The sequence below is a fragment of the Botryllus schlosseri genome, chromosome 1 (genome assembly GCF_051294905.1).
Source record: "Botryllus schlosseri isolate E-star chromosome 1, Bs_hap1, whole genome shotgun sequence".
Taxonomy (NCBI): domain Eukaryota; kingdom Metazoa; phylum Chordata; class Ascidiacea; order Stolidobranchia; family Styelidae; genus Botryllus; species Botryllus schlosseri.
The window spans coordinates 6995188-7020811 of record NC_137236.1 but is presented as its reverse complement, the minus strand read 5'-3'; the positions used below and the strand labels follow the sequence as shown (position 1 = coordinate 7020811).

The 25624-nt window shown below is 40.0% G+C and overlaps 3 protein-coding genes across 18 annotated transcripts in view; all 3 read left to right on the top strand.

Annotated features, from left to right (window-relative positions):
• Positions 1-9918, top strand: part of LOC145432885 (uncharacterized) — a 202393-nt gene extending 192475 nt beyond the window's left edge. The window contains exons 1-8 of one of the 12 annotated variants that reach the window (XM_080309737.1): positions 5902-6034; positions 7471-7608; positions 7679-7744; positions 7815-7880; positions 7945-8019; positions 8357-8458; positions 8525-8670; positions 8725-9918. In XM_080309737.1, the coding sequence (XP_080165863.1) occupies positions 5941-6034; positions 7471-7608; positions 7679-7744; positions 7815-7880; positions 7945-8019; positions 8357-8458; positions 8525-8670; positions 8725-8727 (690 nt within the window). In that variant the 5' untranslated portion in view covers positions 5902-5940 and the 3' untranslated portion in view covers positions 8728-9918. Of the gene's footprint in view, positions 1-5674; positions 6035-7201; positions 7311-7470; positions 7609-7678; positions 7745-7814; positions 7881-7944; positions 8330-8356; positions 8459-8524 lie in introns of those variants that run through there. The other 11 variants (XR_013913005.1, XM_080309731.1, XM_080309726.1 and 8 more) reach the window with 11 other exon arrangements.
• The window catches only part of LOC145457123 (kelch-like protein 26), a 65516-nt gene extending 49361 nt beyond the window's left edge, over positions 1-16155 (top strand). The window contains exon 2 of the transcript XR_013920807.1: positions 16097-16155. The gene's annotated coding sequence lies outside the window, so the exon portion shown is untranslated. The remainder of the gene's footprint in view (positions 1-16096) is intronic.
• LOC145433270 (uncharacterized) overlaps positions 1-25624 on the top strand; it is a 223208-nt gene that overhangs the window by 106074 nt on the left and 91510 nt on the right. For 2 of the 5 annotated variants that reach the window (XM_080310343.1, XM_080310334.1), the window contains exons 1-6: positions 15714-15848; positions 16092-16162; positions 16738-16803; positions 18687-18830; positions 20837-21090; positions 21491-21552. In XM_080310343.1, coding sequence (XP_080166469.1) covers positions 15843-15848; positions 16092-16162; positions 16738-16803; positions 18687-18830; positions 20837-20864 — 315 coding nt within the window. In that variant the 5' untranslated portion in view covers positions 15714-15842 and the 3' untranslated portion in view covers positions 20865-21090; positions 21491-21552. The other 3 variants (XM_080310352.1, XM_080310326.1, XM_080310318.1) reach the window with 3 other exon arrangements.

Genomic DNA, 25624 nt, shown 5'->3' with positions numbered 1-25624 from the left:
ATGTCTGCGGATAGATATTGTTTGTGCAAGTTCATTGATACCATATTATTTGATATATATTATATCTAAGACGTCGAAATCGGATATCAAATACCGTAGATAAATATGTTGCAAAATACACTGTCTCGGCAACACGCGCATCATTGACCACTCTCAGATAACGTACTGTATGTTTTGTTCTAGCCGTCTTAGAGCATAGCTGTTTCTTTCTGTGAAAAGCTAGTGTCCATACAAGTTCACACGTATCTTCGTATCTGATATTAGTTACATATAAGGTGTTATAAATCTATGTGATAGGCCGCGTGACAAAGATATCCGCCAACCGCATCATTTCGCGGAAACGCGCGTTCCCGATACCCATCATATACCCTGTCGTATATTTGGTTTTATTCGTCATAGCCAGTTGTTGTAGTTTGTTTCTATGAATAGTGCTTGTCAGCTTCTGATTTTCTTGCTAAAACAGCTATACTAGTTATGTCTGCATCGCTCAAGGTTGCATTTGAAAACCGGGAAGAGAATTCTCGCAGCCTACCGTACCAGCTTCAAGCAGATGGATGAATACTGGTCAAAAAACGGGATATGTATCGAGTTCTAATAGTGATATACCTTTATAGATTGTGTCTGTGAATAGTTGCTGCCTATACGATTCTAAATAATGGCTAATAGTCAAGTATAATTCGGAATAAATATAATATTACTCAGCGCATATACCTACGCAAAAGTATTCATCTGGATATACAAAGAGCTGTCGTATAACGATATATATCTTTCGTTGTAGTAATGAAAGGCATTTACGGATTGTCTCTTTCAATAGAACTAGCCAATCTCCACCTTCGAGGCCAAAAATAAACAACATTAGTTATGCCTATGTCACCAAAAGGCCGCTTCTAAAAATCGTGAAGAGAATTCCTGCAGACTACTACACTAGTGTCAAACGCAGGGACGAATACCTGTAACATAGTGTGTTATATCCTGAATTTTATCGGTAGTAGACATTCTTAGATTGTTTCTGTGGAGAGTACATGCCCATAAGATTATATCTACTTCAGACTAACAGCTAATAGTGATGTATATATCGCAACAAGACCAATTCTACACGCTGTGTATTCCCCCCAAAACGTGTGTATCATGTCTGTATGAAGTGCTACCAACTAACGTCATAAACCTTACATAGTAGTAAGATATGCGTTTGTGGTTTGTCCTTATGGTTAGGTCTTGACAATCTCCGTTTATCAATACTAAAGTGACCCATTTACGTGCTCTATAAGCTTTGTAAATGCCCTGGAAGGCTACGCTACCTAATAAATACACGCGCGTCACTCGCTCACTGGCCGATGACTCATTCACTCTGCGGCCTGGCGCGTGTTTATTCTGCAAACCGTCAGTATTGTATCTATTGGATAATGGCGATATTAGGGCGTATTAGATCGACTGAGCCATCTCCATGATCATGATTTCCTCGCCGATATGATTCACAAGAAGCCTATGTCACCAGATATCCATGTTAAGGTTTATAAAGAGTACAGTAAATGTAATACGTTTCTCATCAACGAATTCTCGGCTTGCTCTTGATATAAGTGGCCAGACACAGTGCTCGAAATGATTTGAGTGGCGCAATCGGATGCGCGTTGAAGTTCTGAATCGATCGACACCTTATTTGACGTGTTCCAATCCCATTAAGGTACAGTTTTTCGACTTTGAAAATTGAAGTAAAATTTTTCGAAAATTGCAGCCGGCGCCAATCGGTTAAAAGGAGACTGAGGCCGAGAGGTGGGTCATGGCATATTTGCAAAATGGAAATTGGGCCACAGCTATGAAAAGGACAAGAAGCGCTGCTTTTCGCAGACATGTTAACCCTCGCTATCCCCAAAGCCAAAATACTGTTTCTTTCTTTACTTAGGGATAACAGCAATTTAGGTTGTATATTCTAATATTTAGTATGTACAGAGACCCCTACTGTTTACAGATGATCGTGGAGAAGTTTTGATACTTCCGCTCTAGTTACTACAGCTAGTTCGACATCTTCACTTGGTATCAGTGTTTTGAATAATATTGGGATGTTGTTTGCTGGACCTGACGCTTTGGAGGAGCTAAATTTAAGACATGACTGTGTTCAGGTTAGGCTTGAAATCCAATGTCTCTCTGCCGAAATTATCATAATCTTCTGCGAAAGTAATCAGACATATTGGTTTGTTACTTTTCCACTGTTTGTAAAAATGAAATGTGTTGAAAGCATAAAATTGGGAATCCAGCAAGTTCTCGACCTGATTATTATGTTGAAATCCTCGATCGATATATCAATCGCGTATTTATCAACCTATACCAGGAATAAATCGTATTTAATGTAAACTTTCAGCGTAAAGCATAGTGACCGAACAGTAGTTAATGGATTTATCAACGTAATGTACTTCAATAGCCGTTAAAGTCAATGAGACATCTGTGCTCGTTCGAAGTTATCAACAAGTTATTTGGCGAACTCTCTGTCTGTATTTTGGACTTGCAAACCGTCCGTGAAGACTGCACGTGAACGTGCGTTAGATTGGAAGGACGCTTTGTCTTAGTCTAATGTTCATGGTCGAGAACGTTAGCTCGCGAATGTATGTATTGTAGTCGCGGGTGACATTATCCTATAAGTGCGGATACGGTCCGGTTCTGTTTTAGAACAACCAAGCATGAAACTATAACAAGAAATGAGTATCAAACAGTACACAGTGAATGAAGATTTTGCAGTCAGGGAGAGAGTCCACGTGGATGCTTTGGCGTTTTGCTGGAGGTAATCCCGCTATAGCCGCTCGAAAGCTCGTTCAAATTGATACTGCTATGATGACCATAAAATTCGTCAACCAGTGCAAAGTTAGTAAAATATTACCTGAGAGGGTCCATGACAAAGTATTTCTACTTTTGGGAGTACTGACTATCTTTTATACCATTAGTAGAATCTACTACTTGAACAGATTATATGCAAATTACTTAGAGTTTTGGACAGGGATATATAGAGTTCTAATTCTAGATATCCGTGGTTTTGGAAGTAAAAAGTAGTTTTGGGTAACTGGCACATTTAGCGGGGGAAGATTACGTTGTGGTGGCGATAAGCGCCCGTGTTCGATTCCGTGCCGGATATTAGCATATTATTGGCTCCTCTTCTCCCGTGTCGCTGGTCTTATGAATGTTATGTTACGGCGACCAAAAAAGCCCAGAAACAGTCCTGATAGAAGAGTGCATACCCACAAAGAATGGAAAGAGTTGCGGGATAGCGACTAACATTGAAAAGGGAATTGCGACATCGGACACAAGGCAAGACCACAACTGGTCTTTTGCAGAGGTGGTCAAAGTAGTCAAGAAATCTACTCAAGTAGAAGTAGCGACGAAGAAATCTACTCAAGTACAAGTAGAAGTACTTCTTTCATAAGCAACCTGAAACTACTTGAAGTAGAAGTAGAATTTTCTTACTTTAAAAGTACTCAAGTAAGTAAGTAGTTGTGAAAACGATCCTGATTGAATGGATTATAAAAATGTGAAAATTGAGCTATGTGATAGGTGAGGTGACGAGCTTGATTCATATTGATGCATAGCAGCAGGTATCCAATTTTCGATAGCATAAGCATTTGCCCACCTCGTGGGATGAAAAGGATAGTATTGATAAGGAAATGCGATGCAAATCCTATGTTTTATCGAACAGCACGTTTTGGAAAATAGCATGGTATGACGCCATCCCCATATTATAAGGCCGTAGTTTAGTCGAAGAGCAATACGGAGAAGTTGTATAGGATACGGTGTAAACACTTTGCGTGATTACTAAACGTTAATAAAAATATGGTGGACCGTAAAAATGCCATATTATTGCGTAGCTTTATTTACAGAAATACAAGGCTTTACTGCACTTGCGTTTATACTTCAACATGTATGTTATCCAGACAAAAGAACTGATATTAATTATAACTCAAAGTATATGATACTGGGAATAGAAAGTGAAATATTAATACTACTTCTAAAAGCAGAATATGTATTTCATGTTTTTAGTTTAGAAAGTTTCAAAGGTGGTATGCTAAAAGAGCTCTAAAACTAAAAAAAAGTCAATAGTCCACTCTTCCAGATTAGGACACGCCATGGACAATGGACATGCTAAATTACGATATGACAAGAAAATGCTACATAGCGAAACATCAGTTTCAAACGTTATGATGAGCCATATATACTGTGATGAATTATTTCATATGGGCGAAGGGCGACAATGTGGCGTGAACGGAACCACGCAAACCCTTCACCCACCGATACTTTCGTGAAATCATACTGCATGGTCACTCCATATCCACTGCGCGCGAAGCGCGACGTAAATTCTGGGCTCTACTAAACTTTAATGAAAATTTAATGTTAATACTCCGTTAAAACAGCTCCGAAATTCCTCAGGCTATCTTCCTGATTGAAAGGTTGAACTACTTCTACTTGACAAACTGAAAATAGCGACAAGTAAGTAAGTAGATCACAAAATATTAGGAAGTAGAAGTAGCGAAAATCAGATCTACTTGAGTAAGTACCAGAAGTAGTGGAAAACTACTTGAGTACTTCAAAAAAGTAGAAGTACTTCGTTACTGACCACCTCTGGTCTTTTGTCATCTTCGTATCTGTTCATCACGTCGCATTGTGTATGTCTTGTCTAGTTCAGATGAAAATATAATCTGACCTTCATTGATTAAAGTATTGATTAGTTTTGGTAATGAAATAGTAGAAGAAACGCGTAAAAATGCCGGTTATCGTAACTAAAGGAAGGACGTAGTTTATTTTTGTCCTTGATGTTTTTGCGGCATATACACCGACTCATGATACACATACACGCGATCTGCGCATATGCATACCATGAGTACATGATGTGCATATGCCGCTGGACAAGGAAGTGCAGATATAGCCTTTACAGCTTTCTAAGTCATGCACCACCCCTCCATGCTATCCCAGTAATGCATGAGCGCCAAGCAGGGAAGCCATGGATACCAGTGTTACTAATCAGGTCTTTGGTCTGACCCCGGCCGGGAATCGAACCCACGGCCTACCGATCAAGAAGCAGGACGCTTAACCATTACGCTATCTTGTCGGTCGAACTAGGGCTGGGCAAAATCAAGTACCTAAGTGATTCGATTCTGAATCACGTAAAATGCTTCGAGTCGAGTCGAGTATTCGAGTATCACTCATTATTACGTCACAACAGAATGTACTATGTCAAAGTTTAAATATGTACCTTTTATGCAACCACGAAGAACATAATGCCTGTTACCCGTCACATTAATGATACTTAGGTATGTTCTCGACCATACTGACTTCATTGCATTTCTTGGCAATATTGTGGAACGATTATGACTTTGGAAATGTGTTATTTCCAGTAACGTTCGTAGCTTTGTGCTATGTCTATCATGCTACGACACGGCCAATCAAGGTTTCAATGCTTCCTCAGTGGCAAAGATTATCAAAACTATAATTATCGTTAGTTCATTAACTTTCAGTTGTGAGGAGCGTACAATTTCAGTACTCGAAAAAATCGTCTTTTACTACTCGACTCGAATCATTAAAATTAATACTCGATTCAGATTCGAGTACTCGAATCATTGTGCCCAGCCCTAATCGTAACTGAATATATTGCTGAAGATTGTACCCGTTTACAGTACTTGGGTACGTTTTGGTTAAGGAAGTGTCTACTCGTCCGGTCCCGGACGAATAAAGTTCCTCAGGCTATTCGTCCGGCGTAAGCATGCCGCAACTGCAGAATGGGTGCCGGGATTTCCGGAACTGTGGGCCGTAACTGCGGCATGGATTCCGAGAGTAGGTTCGCCTCTTATGAAGACTTAGAAAGTGCTTTGGAGAAATACCAGAAAGAAAATTACGTCCAGCTCTACAAGAGAGATTCACGTACGCTCGATGCAGTAAGAAAGCGAACCACTCGGCGAAATTTCAATGATGCGCTCAAGTATGGCCAGATATCTTTTCACTGCATCCACGGCGGCCGCAGATTTCAGAGCTTATCTAAGGGTCTACGACCTAACCAACGGTAAGTAAGCGTTACGTATGATACGGAATTTCCACCGGGTCCACAACCACATGAACATGAAGAAGCAATGTTCCCCATGAGCATTTTGTAGTCTTGGTATCGTGAAATTAGGGTTAAATTAGCCTCAGCCTAAACCCCAACCCATTCCTATGACACCCCACCACCTCATCTTACGACACCCTAATCCTAACCCACGCGTGCTGACACCCCAATCCCTAACCCCACACATGCAACCGCAACCCCTATCCTAACCCCGCACATGCAACTGCAACCACACCCCCACCACCTCACCCCACACATGCAACCGCAACCCCTATCCTAACCCCGCACATGCAACTGCAACCACACCCCACACATGCAACTGCAACCCCACCACCTCATCTTACGACACCCTAATCCTAACCCCACACATGCAACCTCATCTTACGACACCCTTCTAACCCCTATCCTAACCCCGCATACGCAACCCAACACATGCAAACCCCACACATGCAACTGTAGCCCCACCACCTCATTTTACGCATACGCAACCCCACACGTGCAACCGCAACCCTGCCACCCCTATCCTAACCCCGCATACGCAACCCTGCCACCCCTATCCTAACCCCGCATACGGAACCCCCACACATGCAACTGTAACCCCATTTTACGCATACGCAACCCCACACATGCAACCTCATCTTACGACACCCTAATCCTAACCCACGCGTGCTGACCCCCCAATCCTAACCCCACACATGCAACTGAAACCCTACCACCTCATCTTACGCATACGCAACCCGACACATGCAACTGCAACCCCACCACTTCATCTTACGACACCCCTAACCCCACACGTGCCGACACCCCAATCCTAACCCCACACATGCAACCCTGACACCCCAATCCTAACCCCACACATGCAACCACAATCCCTCCACCCTAATCCTAACCCACCCGACCCTAATATCCCCCACCCCAACGCGAAAATCAATTTATTTTAACGTTTATAAATTCTCACATGTTCATAGGAAGCATTGGTTTCATGGAGACCACTTCCTGATGTGTGGAGAATAACGAAGAAGTGCCCCCTTTTTAGCTCGCTACTGGACTACGAGCAGCGGCACTGCCACACATGCTGTGCATTACGCTTGAAATACAGGGTAACGTATCACGATTTCATTGCAGCACTTTCCGTAAAGAGTGCCAAGCTCATATCAGGTTTGGTACATCAGAGGATGGGCAGTATCTCATAGTGAAGAGTATTAATGAACAGCATAACCACGGGTTGAGCAAGGTAATATGCGATTATCACTATTGAATCAATAAATGACAACTAATGCATAATCACCGTTATATTTTTTCATTTTGATCTGATGATTCAATAAATGACAACTAATGCAATTAATAGATAATTTAGAAAAAATTATAATTCATAACACCGACTTTTATAACAGAAACTGAATCAATAAACCTCCAACGAAAGTCTGTACCTGGGACCAATAACACTACAGCAGGTACTGCCTCTGTACCTGGGACCAATAACACTACAGCAGGTACTGCCTCTGTACATGGGACCTATAACACTACAGCAGGTAGGCCTACGTCTATTGTGCACTCGTTAACACTTGATATTTATTTCTGTATCCTCTCCATTTCTGGTAGGTTGTGTTGATTCTAACAAAGATGGATCTCATGCCTCTGTACCTGGGACCAATAACACTACAGCAGGTAGGCCTACGTCTATTGTGCACTCGTTAACACTTGATATTTATTTCTGTATCCTCTCCATTTCTGGTAGGTTGTGTTGATTCTAACAAAGATGGATCTCATGCCTCTGTACCTGGGACCAATAACACTACAGCAGGTACGTCTATTGTGCACTCATTAACACTTGATATTTATTTCGGTATCCTCTCCGTTTCTGGTAGGTTGTGTTGATTCGAACAAAGATGGATCTCATGCCTCTGCGAAGGAAAAGACGGTGGTGATTGTTGAGACGTCAGGTTAGCTAGCATTTTACTTAAAATGTTATTCTAGTCTATTAGTTGCAGACAACACTACATCACCAAGTAATGTAGGCCTATCATTCATTCATTCATTCAATCAATCAATCAACCATACATACACTATTCACAAGCAACATCCCAGGTTAATTAAGCTACCAGACATCATGTTATTAGGACTGCTTTCGCGGAAATATCAGTATCAATAAAATCCGATATTTGTTGCGATTTCATTACAATAAAGAAATTATCTTAAATCACAGGCCAGGTCACTATACTCACTGGATTTAGATGTATGTTGCAATTTCATGATGTTTGCATGTTTGTTTACCTTCAGATTGCGTTATAGCAGTGTCCGAAGTCTGTGATGCAGAAAATAGCACCCCAGCAGTGTCCGTAGACTGTAGCAAAATCACCATGACACCAGACAAGTTCACGGGTTGGTGTCAAATAAATCCAAACTTTATCTTGCTACACTATAGTAAAACTGATCTTGCTGTTTCAGATCTTTCCAACATTCATCTGCCATCAAAACTGAAAAAAGAGGACGCCCAAAAGGCTTGGAACAAACTGTGGTTGGCCTTCCAAAGAAGAAGAAATGTGACACTCCAGTTCCATTTAAAAAAATACATCCTAAAGACAGAGACCGATGTAAGTTTATTTCATGCAGAACTTCAGCAAATTTCACTTCTGCCTTATTCACAGTGATGCTGTCATGGTTTGTATCACCATCTGACACTAATGAAGCAGTGTATGGAAAGAAATTGGGCAGTAAGTCTGTCACGTCTGACACTCGTCTCAACCCCAACAGCTGCCTTGATGAGACTGTGAATATACTCCACATCAAGAATTACTTCGCATATGATGGATGGGCTGCTGTGATGAAGGCATTCCAAAGTAAATATAGTCAGAAAGACTGGTACTGTGGAGTATGCGACCTTCAACTTACAAAGAGCAATTCAATTCGTTGCGACTCCTGTCTCAACCGGGATCATCTTCTATGTGCTGGACTGAACACCCTCAACAAAACAAATGGTTCTGTGGCCGCTGCAAAAAATAACAGATGCCTCTGTTAGAAAAATATGTAGCGGCAACTTTGACATTGAAAGTAGGCTACTTAGTTTTCATGATTGATGTTCCCAGTGAAAACACGCTATCAATGCTTGAATATCTTGAAAGCAGCAAATTGTATGCACAGCATTTACTGTCACCTGCAATAAGGAATGTGCGGAAATGCCAACATGCATACCAGATTAACACCCAATGATCATATAAACATTGAAGTTGTACACAAATATTTTTCGAACAGTTTGTCGTATGTGTTCGATGACTTTTTCATACCTGCTTAAGTTGTTCACTCCCTTAATACAGGACCCTCATCGAAGGGAAATATCTACTTGGGCCCATTTAATAGTTACCTAACCAAGAGATCTGTCGACTGACCTATCATTTTGAATGGATTACCATCTGTGAACTGCTGTATGGCAGATTATAAAAAAAAATACCTCATTACCTCTTGTCGCCGTAATAACACTCTTGCCATACCTAATTACCTCTGATAGTCCTATTAACACTCTTGACCTACCTGATTACCTCTGATAGTCGTATTAACACTGTTGCCCTACTTTGCCCAGACATTGCTTCATTCATTCATTTGCTATCATTTAATTTTTCTTCATCTTTTCAACTACGATTTGTTACAGTCAGATGATGCAGAGACAATGTAGGCATACTTGTTTCATGCGGGTTTTATCAGACCACTTGACTTCCATGGCTGTATCGATCTCTTCTATCCGACATCAAATACTGTGCATGCACATGTTTTCTGTATGATCATTGCTGCTGTCCATTTGTTCTGTATTTCTGTTGTATGAAAATAAAGACGCACAGTCTCTCTCAGTTGGTATTCCAATCATTACTGCGCAGCAACATCAAGTATGAGTACTCGTAGTACAGCAGAGGTGACAATTCCGTCTTAGCTGTGCAAGTTCACGTACAATTGGTTAGGTCAATGGCGCTTGCATGAGTTCAGAAATAGGTGGAGGCAGCAAGAATTTCAGCGAATCGTTCGTGTTCTGACTGCATCCGGTTATTTAACGATAGGACTTTGGAACTCTTCGTATGGCGCAAACATTCCCTCGGAGCTCCAATTATGAGCTTACAAATCACTATCCTACTTGTTCTTACTACATTAAGCGTAGGTAAACATCTCTTGTAAAGGTAAAGGTGGGCGTCAAGTTCTCGTACTTTCACCACAGCTATTTGCAATTATTAGTATGGCGTAAACTTTCCCTCGGAGCTATAATTATGAGCATACAAATCAGTAACAGTAACCATTGAAATCAGTAACCAGAAAGGCGAATAAATAATGTACAAAACCGAAGCCTGTCAAAAACGCATACAGTCTCCATAGTAACGGGCCTACGTCACACGGTGCCGGACGAATAGCCTGAGAAAATTATTCGTCCGGGACCGGACGAGTAGCCACTGCCTTTGGTTAATTGCACTACATACCCTAGTCGTGACATTTTCAAATTATACTTCCACTTCGACTTGGACTTTTATTTATGCATAACTAATAAACCTAAACACTATAGCTTTGTGATCAATCTGTCACATGTTTATGAGTCATAAGAACTGCACTGAATAGCTCCTACATCATCGTGAATGCATATATTTTGAAAGTGTACCATGTACCTATTTGTAGGATTAGCTTGCCTTTTTTCATTCTCTGCTTTACTTTTCATTCAGTGTGTATGCCTCTTCCCTAGATCGCTTAGGTCCTGTTGGGTGTCTGATTTGAAAGACTACTCCAAGTCGTTTCGACACCCTCTTTTTTTCACTGTATCGCAGTTTTGTGGTGGGTGTTTTGAAATTACCCCGTCAGTAACCGCTAAACTCCAAATCTAATACCTAATTATCCGTCAGATGACGCTGACATGCCACATGCTTCGCTGATTTCGTTTCCAAACACAGAGTGAAACCAGCGTCAGCGTGATCTTTCTGGTTGCGGCTTGCGGCTATTAACTAAGCGTCGTGATAATTCGTTCGAGCATGAAACCGAGATGGCCATTCCTGGAATAAACCGTTGTATAAAATTATGCTACAAGGTTCCAAAATACCATTTAGATTAGTGATAATCCACGGGGCGCTTGGTTCGTGTCATCGTGTCAACTGTCAATATACAATGGATAAAAAAGTAAAACAAATTTATGGAAAGAGGTAAATTCATGATTACCAGTGAACCCGGCCCTCGGTGAACCCGGCCCAGTGAACCCGGCCCTTGGTGAACCCGGCCCTCGGTGAACCCGGCCCTCGGGAAATTTTGTATTCAGGATTGAGTAAGCGGGGAAGATAACGCGACGCTCACATCAATATCCCACCTCCGGTAACCCTAATATCCCACCTCCGGCCACCCTGATATCCCACCTCCGGTAACCCTAGTAACCCTAATCCTAACCTAACCCTAATCATAACCCTAACCTAACCCTAACCCTAATATCCCACCTCCCCTAACCCTAACCCCAACCCTAATATCCCACCTCCCCTAACCCTAATATCCCACCTCCCCAACCCTAATATCCCACCTCCCCCAACCCTAATATCCCACCTCCCCCAACCCTAATATCCCACCTCCCCCAACCCTAATATCCCACCTCCCCCAACCCTAATATCCCACCTCCGGGAACCCTAATATCCCCCAACCCTAATGTCCCACTCCCCGAACCCTGATGTCGCCCTTCCCCCTATACCCAACCCAACCCTAACACCCCACCTCAACCTACAGTTGCAATAACGAGCAGACCACGCGTGGTTGAAATGTGAGCAATAACAATCGTTGATATATATTTTCCATCTGAATAAGTCACACACAATGTACAATGCGATAAGACCCAATGCGATGTCATGAACAGATACGAGGATGTCGAACTTCGCACGTCCGCCCCTTGCGCAGTCAATTCAACACTGAGCCGACCACGCAATCGTGATCACGTGATCTGATCACGCCGTGACTGCGTGATCTACGCATGCACTGACCTCCTTACAAGATCGACAAATCAGTTGATAATAACATTATTAGTTTAATAATTCATGTTAATACTTGTTAATACACTTAATTTTCAAAATTTCCCGAGGGCCGGGTTCACCGAGGGCCGGGTTCACCGAGGGCCGGGTTCACTGGGCCGGGTTCACCGAGGGCCGGGTTCACTGGCAACCAAATTCATGACTGCAGAACTGCACTGTTCAGTCTTCAACTTATGTGTTGTTGACTTTCCTTAAATTCATTCATTCAACTCGTGACGTTAATAAGTTTTATGATTCTTTCAACAGGTATTTTACTTGAGTTAACTATAATCTTTACTTCAATATACAGCAGTGTTTGACTAATATTTGTAGGATCCTTTGTGCTTGATTGGCAATCATGGTGCAGATTATGTGTCAAAATGTAGAGAAATATTCAGTGAAGATGATGGAAGAATTACATCGAATGAAGCAAGAAAATGATCATTGTGATTTTATAATTCAAGTAGGAGATGATGTCTATTACACTCACAAAAATGTACTGTCGGCCGGTTGTGCTTATTTCAAAGCTATGTTAAAACACGATACAAAAGAGAGTCATGAAGGAAAAGTTGTTTTGAAAGAAGTCGATTCTCAGTGTGTGAAAAAGTGCATCGATTTCATATATTCAGGGAAATTTGAGATTCCTGACGAGAAGATAACTAATCTTCTTCATGTCGCAATCATGATGCAGTTGGATGACGTGAAACAGGCAGTGTCTGACGTTTTGGAGGAATCAATTAATGTAAAGAATTACTTTTCCACAAGAAATGTTGCTGATATGTATGGACTGGTTGCCGTCTCTATGAAATGTAGAGCATTTTTTCATGAAAATATCATGGAAATATCAAACCAACCTGAATTTGGAAATATTGAAAAAACTAACATCCTCAGTTTTGTGAAGTCGGAAAAATCCAAGTTATGTGAAGAAGAGAAACTAACGGTATTGTTCAATTGGGTTGAAAAAAATGGAAATAATCAGGAACATTTGCACGAATGTCTCGAAACAATCAAGTTTGATAAAGTCTCTCCGGCATTTTTAGAACGTCTTTTGAGATCAAACCTAATTGTCAGTAACGACTTTGGAATGTACAAGTTGATCAATAGACATCTTTTAGAAGCTCCAAAAGCATCACACAAAAAGAATGAAGAAATTGGTGATGATGAGTTGATAATTCTTTATGATGATGACACAGATTGTATCCGATCCTTCAATCCCGTAACTGAAAAAGTAGAGAAGTTTCATGATGAGAAGTTCGAGGATTTAAAATCTTTCTCGGCGATTTCTCCAGACTCGTATATCTACATTTTATGTCGTGATAAATCAGTTCATCGACTTGATTTTCAGAGCAAAAATTCAAAATGGGAAAGAATGAAAGATATGATTTGTGATCATGGAACTGATCCGCGCTCAGTTTCATTGTTAGGATCGATATTTGTTGTCGGAGGAAGTTCTCCCAGAGCAACAAGTGATGTGGAAATATTTACTTCTCCAGCGAATCAATGGTTTCAACTGAAAGACAAACCTTCAGCGATTCGTTTAACAAGTCTCGTATCATTGAATGATTCCATCTATTGTATCGGAGGTGCAGGACCAGATGATGTCGCGGTTTCATCATTCTGCAGATTCACTCCGTCATCATCAGAGTGGGTTGATCTCGAACCAATGAGATATCCTGTTTGTGCGAGTGGTGTTGTTACAGTTGATCAAAAGATATTTGTGATCGGTGGCTGGCGTGGAGAAATAAAGAATGTCAGCACCGTAGAATGTTACGATGTTACTTCAGCTCAGTGGACTTCATTATCTTCTATGAATGCTTACCATTATCGAGTTTCTGCGTATCACATTGACAAGTGGATTTTTGCAGTAACAGATGAACGAACCCCTCATGAAATTGTAAAGTATGATATATCACAAGACAAATGGACTAGAGTGACACCAAAAGTAGATGAATGTTTTCGAATTTACAAATCCGTATTCGCGAAGAGATAGATTGCACTCATGAATCACCTGAGCAGACTGGTACAAAAACTGAATTTTCAGTTCCAAAAATACTGCAGTACTTGAAAGTCAAATCACTGAGTTGGTTATAGAATATGTCTTTCAAAAGAACGGGTTTGAGTGTTCGAAATGGACGGTTTTTGGAGCACCAGTATTATAATTCACGCCAAACGACGACACTAGAACCACGGTACTCTCTTCAAAATCTGCCACTAGAGCTACTCTGAACCGTCAACCAGCTAGATTGGTAGTTTGTACAAGTCTGCTTCTGAATCCTGAAATGTCCGGATTCTGGAACCTACTGATTACTGTAGGCCAGGGGTGTTAAACCTATATCCGGCCAGATGATTTCATCCAGCCCGCGAAGCAATGCTGCGTTTGTTTAAAAATTCCTATATATTTAGCACATTTGTAACAAATGTTAAGATCTTTTTCAGGAAATACTTCAATGTTGATAGGCCCCATTATAACCACCCGACTGCAGTGCTGTGCTTTCACTCTAGTTACAACTAGTAATAATAAGTCGGGGAAATTGACGTCTAATTTCAAAAAGGCACACCCAGTTCAGAGTTTTATACAAACATGGACCAAAAAGTAGGCTAGGTATGGAAAATGCAAAATATATTGGTTGCACAAATGTATAATTGACATATCTGTGGACGCACTGCTGTGTCACTTTCGACCCAATAGGTCCCCAGACATGAAACTATCTGGACTTGCAATGTAATAATAATAAACAAAATTCCAACGGCCGCGTGTCCGAATAAATGTCTTGTATGAATGTATGTAACTGCAATGCATATACAAGACTAGCGCCAGATTACAACTGAATCAAAGGGAGCATAGAATACGCCAACTTATATCGTCGTTGCTGCCATTGTTTTAACGGTTCTGAACTGTATACAAAAAGACAATCACCTTATTTTGCCAATTTCATTGTTGCTACTTTGAAAACTCTTTTTAGCCGTGTATTATCTATTATATATATATGCTTTTATGCTATTATGTTGAAAAGCAAGAGCGCAAGGTAACATTTTTCAATTAGTTGACTGATCTGGCTCGCATCGCAATTTGAGTTTGACACCCCTGCTGTAGGCAGTTCAAGTTTTAATCATCCTGTATTTCAGTATGTTTGATCAGCCACATACGATATTTGCTCACGTTATTCACTCTTCAATACGTAGGCTATACTCAGTATGTGCTTGTAAATTGAGCTTGGGTTACAAGTTTGTATGTGTGATTGCTTATCTTACTTGATGAGAATCGTGGATTAAGAGTGATCAACATGTAGGCCTAATAACAGGGGATGAAATTTTTGTTTAGGCCTATCTTGTTATTTTATTGTTTTTGACATGTTTGGAGGCGCTGATTCAAAAACTGTCGGCACATTTTTGTTCTCTACGATCAAGATACTAAATTTGTGCGCATAATCAACCATGAACCATTTCGATTATATTTGTATGAGGCGACTATCGGCTACTTGTTATGTAGGCCTACCACATCCGCTGGTACGATTTCCAGGGTTGAGCAACATGTGCTGCATATAAATTAATTATTCTTACTTTTCATAACCATTATTCATTTTGTTACAGTGGATTGCAATCAGAAGATCATCATAGGTATATAACATATCATTTAATAGTCTGGTCGTCGGATGTGAAATGGCTTTGATGATGAAAGAAGTTTGCATGACAATCTCAACAGATGTCAATCAGTTGGAATCTGACATGCATCAACGTGTGATAATTCTACCTGGGAGATGAAAGTGAGTAATTCTCGAATTATCATTTTACAATTTTTTTGTTAAATCGAGGGCAAACAATCAAATCCGACATCATTAGTGTTGGGGTGTTTTGAAATTATAAAAATTATTCACAACAAATGTAATCATTAGTAACGATCTTATTTTTTATCTGTAATAACAAGTATCAACACATTGGGACTGCAGACTGTAAAGTTTGAATTTGAATCGTTTCTAACCCAAGGTATCTTTTCTTTATCATCACAGGCAAGGATTTTCTTTGGATCAGAGTCATGCAAGTTGCAACTTTCCAGCAAGTTCACCAAATGTCATTTAAGGTGAGAGTTATCTGGCTGCATATTTTCAAGCCACAATTAGGATGAACATGGACATAATATTATCATTACAATAACCGGATGATATACGGAGATTGTCAGTTTTCAATTTGCTCCTACACTTAAGTTACTATCCCGTTTTATAGAAACCGATTGAACCGCACGTGACTGCTAATAGAACAATTGATGTTGGCTAATAGCTATCCTTGCCCGTGATGGATAACAGGCGTTATATTCTTTGTGGTGACATAAAAGGTACATATTGGAACTTTGACATATTACATTCTGTTATGACATCATAATGAGTAAAACTCGAATACTCGACTCGAAGCATAATACGTGATTCAGAAACGAATCACTCAGGTTCTCGATTTTGTCTAGCCCTCGTTGTAAAGGTGGAACGAATAAACCAAAGCGAACCACTTCCCTGTGGACACCAACATATTTTCTACACCAAAAGAAAGTATTTTCTGACATTTTTGTTCTCTATACAGTTCAAGGTGGCTGATTGAACAACTGTTTAATTTTAGTGTTGAAGTCTATTTTATCGGATGTGTAATTTTGAGATTTTCTTTCAGGCTTTGGTCACCTGCAAAAAGACAAGATCTCGACATTGAGATTTCCAGGAATCGTGATGACTTCGGGTGAGTTTTTGTGCAATTTTGTGCCACCACCAGAATTGGTGACAATATAGAAATATATACCAAACATTCTGTCCGCTATGTAGACAATATCAGTTCTAAATGAATCAAGTGGTATCGCGTGGATTTTCATATCAACATATTATCTTCCCTAACATCAGCGCACCATGTATTTACAACCTACAGAATCCTACATCCAGCATTTACTCATTGCGAACTGACAAAGAAATCATGCATATTGAATATGGCTCACTGATTTCCAGTACATTTGGACGAGGGTAAAGCCTTTTAGTTGTCGCGAAATAGTCGCAGAAAAACAACTGATTAGAATGTTAGGTTGCCTAAAAAAATGCTGCACACCAAATTTGGCTCAATTCCTACCAGTAGAAGTCGAGGCTAAGTCAATTGAAATTCATCAAGGTATTTATTGGAATTTTATTTTTCTGCCGTGAACCTCGTTAAATTGTTGAGTTGTCTACAGAAAGTTGCAAAACAGGTTTGACGCAATTCCAACCCGTAAAAGAGAAGTTAATTGAGTTTTTCATTACGGTAATAATTCTGAGATTACCCACCATCAATGCTATTTTTGCAAATCTAAAACTTTCAACTGCAGTGACTTTGCTTCTACCAGCTTGAATTGAGAAAAATTGTTATGCATTGTTCTTTTAAGCAACTTAACAATTTTATGGCCTTGACGGTGAAATTTGAGGAAAAAAAATTCATAATAATTTCCAAAATTTCAATTGGCTCTACGTCGGCTTTTACTGGTTGAAACGAGCCAAATTGGTGTGGAGCGTTTTAACGGCAACCTAGCGATACAATCAGTGAATCCTCGGAATTCGAAAAGAAAGTTATATCTGAACAACTCTAGTCCGCATGCATGATCAGAAGTTGTCAAAGTAATCAAGAATGTGCATATTTCACTCAAGTATTAGTAATAGTATTGCTGTTCCAAGCAACCCATAAGTGGCCTACTTCCGGTAGCAGTAGAATTTGCTGTCTTTCAAACTACTGAATTATGTAACTCAGTGGTTCTGAATCTGGGGGTTAGCCCCCCTTAGGGGGCGTCAAAGCATCTGAGGGGGCGCGAAGAAGCGGTCAACTGAAAAAACTTTTCGCGATCTTCGCGATTTACCTCCAATTCACGTGTGTTTCTCTATATATATAGACCGAATTTCATATTTTTAAATTATCTCATCAACAGTCATGATCTTCCATGCCATCAAACAATCTGTTGGGGTTGCTAGCATCCCGGTTGGATTTTGTGATATGACGATAAGGGAGGCGCAAAATTTCTCATTATCATAAAGGGGTCGTGTCTAAAAAAAGGTTGAGAACCACTGATGAAGCTCGATTTGAAAACCAGTCATAAATACACTCTCAAAACCAGGAGATATCTATTTTAACAGCGTAATGATTCGAATGTATCATGTAATAGCCTCCAAATGATAACCTTGATATAGAACAGTGGCTCTTGACCTCTTTTACATAAGTGCCCTCTTTTAGAAAATGTGATGGTATGATGCCCGCAGTCATTGCGATGCTTGTAGTTAGTGAGACAGTGACAATGAAACGAGCCAAGCTTGCTGTATAGACATTTGAATTTCTCGCGCTTATCAGAACAAACTATAATTTGATATCAACTGAACTTCATGCTATGCCAAGTTTTCAGAAATTCCGTAATTCTAATTCCCTATAATTGTAATTCTAATATCATTTGGAAAACACCGAGTAGTTGTAATTCTCATTCTAATCTCATTCGAAAAAGAAAACTATATAGCTATCATTCTAATTCTAATCTAATTTGTCAAACACTGTAGTTACAATTATAATCGAGTCACAATTTGTTTCATGTTTCCCTAAAAACAGAATCCGTTTTATTCCAGAGTCCCCTCATTCGGGATGGATTCCTGGCCCACCACCGAACTGGTCAAACCAGCAACGTGGGGTTATCCACCAGAAAGTGCTCCAGGTCCCACCATTGGTGTTGGTTCCCACAGGGAAAAGTCGGTCAATCCCGATGTAAGCAGGTGAGTGACGAATGTGGGTGAAGGTCGGGGTTGAATCGAGATTGCTGTTTCGTGAGCAGATATCAAGGTATTCATCGTTGCCACTCAAATAAGAGGCTAAGCAGTGTTGTAAATTTCTACTGAAGTAGGCTACTAGTAGAAGTAGAAATTTCCAAATTAGTGAAAAAGTTAATTATTCCAGGCCTAGTTTGCAAAAAAAAACGTAATGTAAGTAGTTTGAAATTGTTACCACTCGAGTAAGAATTGCAGGTATCACAAAACTTCTTCCCACGGGAGCCAAAGTGTAACAAACAACTAGTTTTTGCCTACAAATCTGTTTAGTAGAAGTGTAAGAGTGGAAAAACGAACCACTGGAGGTAGTTGTAGAAGTAGAGTAAACCTACTTACAGAGTTTGGAAAAGTATCTTTCAAGATGGGATACCAAAATAAGTGCAGGACCCACGGAAGATGGCGAATTTTTAGGGGTGTTTTGGGATTAAAATTTAAATCTCATTATTGGGATTTTTACTCCTTAACCCCGAAATTGGCAAAGATACATTAATTCACCGACGCAAAATCATGTCATCGTTTGAGCGGTTTCTGATTATGATCACTCTTTTTGACCTTTCTATTCCAAATTTGCAGTTAATCCGCAAACCTCAACGAAACAGCCCGATACAGCAAAAAGCTCGTATCAATAGGTCGACGCATCGACAACATGCCTTGCAGTCAATTAAAATGAGCTGGCAGAGTTTGATATCATGTCTCAAACGCCCATCCGGCTGATGTAATCTACAAAGTTTCATAAGTTATGAATCAAAACTGCTTCAGATAATCTACCCTAGTTTCCAATATCACAAATTATATTTATCAATCGGTTTGCGATTTCCTGAAAGTGTTTCGTAGACCCCTGTTGAAAACTACTGTTATATTGTGATCTGGTAATCCAGAGCTCTGATTAGTTTCAAGCATTAGAATTTCCGATAGATTGCAGCGGAACCCATCCCTCTTCTGGTTATGATTACTATGGATTCAATATATTGCCTGTATTAATATGCCATGATTACATTGTCTACGCACCTCACATGCGTTATCCATATTCAAAATAAAGGCAATGTGGCAAAGTATGACTAGCAGTTGAAGTCGCAAGAAGTTACTCTTTCCATATAGTTTAGTTCAAACCTTCTTTGTTGCCATTGTCAGTGTGACAATGTCACATTACGCATTATACGGCATGTGTTTCGAATTGATACGTGATACGTTTCCAAATCCACAATTTGTAAAACAAGTCAATCAGTGCTTGCGATTACTATGTGATTCATCATATCTATCACCCATAAATTATTAACGGGCATGTCAAAATAAGCCGAAAAAGCTTCGCTCTGTGTATTCTCTGACTTTTATGTTACAGAATTCTCTCATCAACGGCCAGAACCTCCCATGCCATCAAACTATCGATTGTGATTGTTAGCATTCTGGTCACACTTTTTATTGTTTTGTAATATCATGATAAGGCAGGCGCATAGAATTTTTCACTATCATAAAGAAGGGCGTGCCTAAAAAAGCTCGAGAACCACTGTTTCAGAGTTTTAATAGCAGAACGTGGATATGGGTTTAATGAGAGTGAAATAAGTATCATGTTTAACATTGTTGCCAATTATGACGACAAATGGATAATTTTTAATTAACCGTCAATTTCTCATTACCAACACATTCACTGAGCAGCATTTACTAGGCCTAACAATGCAATTTAGAAATAAAATTGAAATACGCTGGAGAATATAGCTAAAATTTTACACTCGGCCCGCCAACGTGTTTTCTGCTTCTCATTTGGCCCACGGAGGAAAATAATTGCCCACCCCTGCTATAGAATTTCGAAATGATCTGATTATTACCAATAAACTCAACTCAACCACTAGTAACGATCATATTTCTATCTGTAAAAACAAGCCTCAACACATTTGGTGACTGTAAAGTTCGAATTTGGATCGTTTCTAACCCGATGTATCGTTTCTTTATCATCACAGGCAAAGATTTTCTTTCGATCAGAAGTAAGCAAGTTGCATGTTTCAAGCAAGTTTACCAAATATCATTCAAGTTAAGTTTTATCTGGCTATATTTTCAAGCCACATTTAGTATGTACATCGACATTCCATTCGCATTGCAACTACCAGCTCATATCCGGAGGTTATCAGTTTCCCATTTGCTCCCACCCTGAAGCTACTAACCCGTTTCACAGGAAGTGATTGAACCACGCGTGACTGCTAGTAGAACAATTGAGGTATGGCTAATAACTGTTCTGCATGTTCTTGAAATCCCGTTGAGAAGCAAGCATTCATGCATGCCTCTATATTCATTAGTGGCGATTGTGGTTAAACTCTTTTTTGAGATACCGGTACTTGATTGCACCGTTAATGGGACATTGAGCACAGGCCGAAGTTTAATGAACAACCAAATCTTCCTAAATTGTATAAACATGCACTGTGACGTTTCTGTAATGTCGTAAAGATGGATTAAATAACCCAAAGTGAACCGTTTCCCTGTGAACACTAACATATTTTCTACACCAAATGAAAGCATTTTTGTGCTCTATACAGTTCGAGGTGGCTGATGGAACCACTGTTTAATTTTATTGTTCAAGTCAATTTTTTCAGCTGTGTAATTGTAAGATTTTCTTTCAGGCTTTGTCATCGGCTAAAAGACACGATTCCGACATTAAGATTTCCAGGAATGATGGCAACAGGTGAGTTTCTGTGTAATTTTGTAACATATCCAGAATTGGTGACAATGTGGAAATATATACCAAACATTCTGTCCGCTATGTAGACAATTTCAGTGTTTATGAATCAATTGGAATCCCATGGATTTTCTTATCAACATGTTATCTTCCTTAACATCAGCGCATCATATATTTACACCCTACAGACTCCTATATCCAGCTCATTCTGAGCGAACAAAGAATTCATGCACTAAATATGGTTATCTGATTTCCAGTAAATTCGGAGGGGGTAAAGTCGTTAAGTTGTCGCGAAATAGTCACTAAAAAATAACTGTCTGCGATTGCGTGCATTAGGGTTGTTCACAATAACTTTTCCGTATCCCGAGGATTCGCTGATTAAAATGTTAGTGTGCATAAAAAAAACAGCACACCAAATTTGTCTCAATTCATACCAGTAGAAGTCGAGGCAAAGTCAATTGAAATTTACGATTAATTAGAAAAATTTGAATCTTTTTTTTTTATTTTCTGCTGTTAACCTCATGAAATGGTTGAGTTGTCTACGAAATCGTTGCAAAACAAATTTGACGCAATCTCAACCGGTAGAAGAGAAGTTGAGTTTTTTATCAATCATTCTGGGATTACCCACCATAAATGCTATTTTTGCAAATCTAAAACTTATAAAAATCATTTTTTAAAATAAACTCAAAAACTTCAATTCGCTCTGCCACGGCTTCGGCTGGTTGGAATCGAGCCAAATTTGGTGTGCAGCCTTTTTTAGGCAACTTTACGATGTAATCAGTGAATCCCGAGAATCCGAAAAATATATTTTGGAACAGCCCTAGTTCACATGCATGATCAGAAGTTGTCAAAGTAGTCAAGAAGACTACTCAAGTAGAAGTAGTGATGCATATTTCACTCAAGTATGAGTAGGAGTAGTGCAGTTCCAAGTAACCCATAAGTGACCTACTTCAGGTAGAAGTAGAATTTGCTGTCTTTCGAAACTACTGAAGTATGTTAGCAGTTTTGAAAATTCGTCATAACTACACTCTCGAAACATGGAATCTGACGGTGCAGAGAGGTTGGTTCGTGTTGCTACATCCCAGGAGATATATGTTTTAACAGCATGAGGATTCGAATTATCATGTGATAGCCTACAAATGACACCATTGCTATAGAACAGGGGCTCTTGACCTCTTTGTCATCCAAGTGCCCCCTTTCAGAAAATGTGATAATGTGGCGCCCTCAGTTGTATTGCAATGCATTTACTAAATAAGACAATGACCGATGTAGATAAATTCTACCAGGACACTACATTGATGTTTTGAGCTAATAGGAAGCAAACTTAAATAAGGCAGGTCGTATAATTACAAAGGTTTTGCTGAACTTTAGTCAAGCTTAATGTCATGAAACTGCTAAATGGCAACTAGGCGACCTGAAACTACGCACATGAATCACGCAGACTGCAACATTAATTTTATTGACCCACACTTTAGTGGAATGATATTGGTCAACCCGTATATCCGCGCGTAGCACCACAAAAAGTCAGGGCTCTTCGCAAAAGCAGCGCCTGAATTTCTTAATCTTGGTCACTCTATTCTCTTATTGGAAGAATGTGACACTTCTATTTGACAAACTGTCAATAGAAAAAAGTTGGAAGTCACGAAACATGACAAAGTAAAACTAAAAGAAGCGGAAAATATATAAAAGTTTAGGTCAGGGCCGGCCAACCCGTTGCCCGCGGGCCACATGTGGCCCTCAAGAAGGTTTTGAGTAGCCTGCAAGGTAATTTCCAAAATTTCTAATATCATCAAAAATGGATTTCACAGATTTTGAACTTGCAATACCAATCAAAAATTTGATTAGTCTGGCCGCAATACTTGAGATGTGATGATTAACAGATCAGTTACGACGCATTGACAGATCCATCAGCCATTACATATTGGTATATCTACGTACGCTACAATAAAGCAGAATAATTTGCGATATAGTTATCAAAGGTAAAAATTTTCTACAAGCTTAGCAGAATATGTTGTCACTCGATTTCTTGTTTTTAATATTGTTGCCCTTTCGTGAAAATGGAAGAACACCTAATGTATCAGATTGAGTCTAACTATATTCTGGATTACGAGACAAAGTGTTGTGCAACATATGTGACCTTGCGTTTGCGCTCGCAGTAAGACCGTCGACTATATGAAACCTAGGCACGAAATGATTGACGCATGTTGGTCACAGCTTTCGATATCGATATGTCCATGCGCCGAATAGCCCAGTCCTCGCAAACTTAGCGCAGCGATATACAGCGGGCCCGTTTTATAGTCAAGTGACAATATTATTGACCTATGAACTTCAAACAATTTTCGCGCTTCGCGTGGATAGTTGCCCGCGCAAAATTTCGTCACTCGAATGTGGCCCTTTGGCCAAAAAGGTTGGCCAGCCCTGGTTTAGGTAAACCACTCTAGTACTTCGAAAACGTAAAGCTTCGTTAGTGACGACACATGTGCAGACTTGGACAACTACATAATTCTAATATGATTTGTAAAATGTTTCTATGCTCAAACACTATCTCTAATATATTTTCTGGTTTTCCTGAAAATGATAGAGAACCGTATTTCTGAAGCAATCCAAGCTTGCTGTATCGACATTTGCCTTTCTCGTGATTATGCGAACGAACTCTGATGAACTTAACTTCATTCAATGCCCAAGTTTTAGCAAATTCAGTAATTCCAATTTTAATCTACTCTGGGAAAAACTGTAGCTATCGTTTTAATGCTAATCTAATTTGTAAAACACTATTTACAATTATATTTGTAATCGAGTCACTGTCACATGCTCCGGGTTGAACGAAAAAACTGAACCCCTTTTATTCCAGCGTCACCCTCATTCAGGTTGGATTTCCTGCACGTCACCCAACTGGTCAAAGGTCGGCCCACTGGCTGGGAGTGTTCCAACAGAAAGTGTCCCAGGTCCCACCGACGGTTCGGATGCCTACAGGAAAAGTCAGTTGATCCCGATGTGTGAAGGGGGGGGGACGAATGTGGGTGAAGGTTGGGGTTGGAGGTGATTCGACATCGCTGTTTCAGGAGCAGAAGTGGTTAAAGTATTTATCGTCGGTACTCAAATGGAAGGATTAGTAGTGTCGCAAATTTTTATCAAAGTACAAGGAGAAGTAGAAATTTCCAAATAAGTAAAAAAGTGAAGGATTGTAGGCTTAGTTTTGCCGAAAAAAAAACTTACGTGGAAGTAGTTTAAGGCCTGGTAGATGCTTTTGAGAAATCCCGGGATTTCGATGAAGTTGAGCCCGGGATCGCAACCAGAATATACCTTAAAATCCCGGGATTTCAATACTAGTATTGACTGACCCCCTACTATTTTTTGCAGACCGGCAAGTTCTGCGCAATGTTCCAAAGCGAATAAGAATGTGGCGGCTCAATTTAACGAAGAAGTCGCAAAATTCAAACCACGGACCCCTTCCCTTGGTCACAGGCTGTCACGACGACGGAATCAGACGACGACAAAAACTTGAATTTGTCGAGGGAGAATTTCTAAACGGAAAGCGCTTACTTCATTATGCCGATATCCAGTGACAGGGCGAAGCGCACTGCTGGCCCCAATTTATATTCCAAGTCGGACCCAAAAATCAAACAGTTGAACCGAAAAGGCGGAGACGATCCAGACAGACTTGAAAAATTTCAGCTGTGTGTTTTGTCTCATTAGAGCGAAATGCCGGTAATCTGAATATAATCTAATTTGGGAAATGTTCCACTCTAATTTCCGGTGCTTTTGTACAGGCTACAGAATAACCGTGTAGTTGGAAACGAGCCAAGCTTGCGATACGTATATTCCCCATCCTGCTCGTGACAACGTACTATGATTTGATATGAACTGCTAGGCCTAAACCTGCCATATTGCCGCCGCTTGAAAGGAGACTTGAGGCCGTGTGGGGTGTCCGGACAATACCGAGAAAACCATTACCGAGAATGCCATTACCGAGAATGGACACCACCGAGAATGGACATTACCGAGAATGGACACCACAGAGAATGGACATTACCGAGAATGGACACCACCGAGAATGGACATTACTGAGAATGCAATA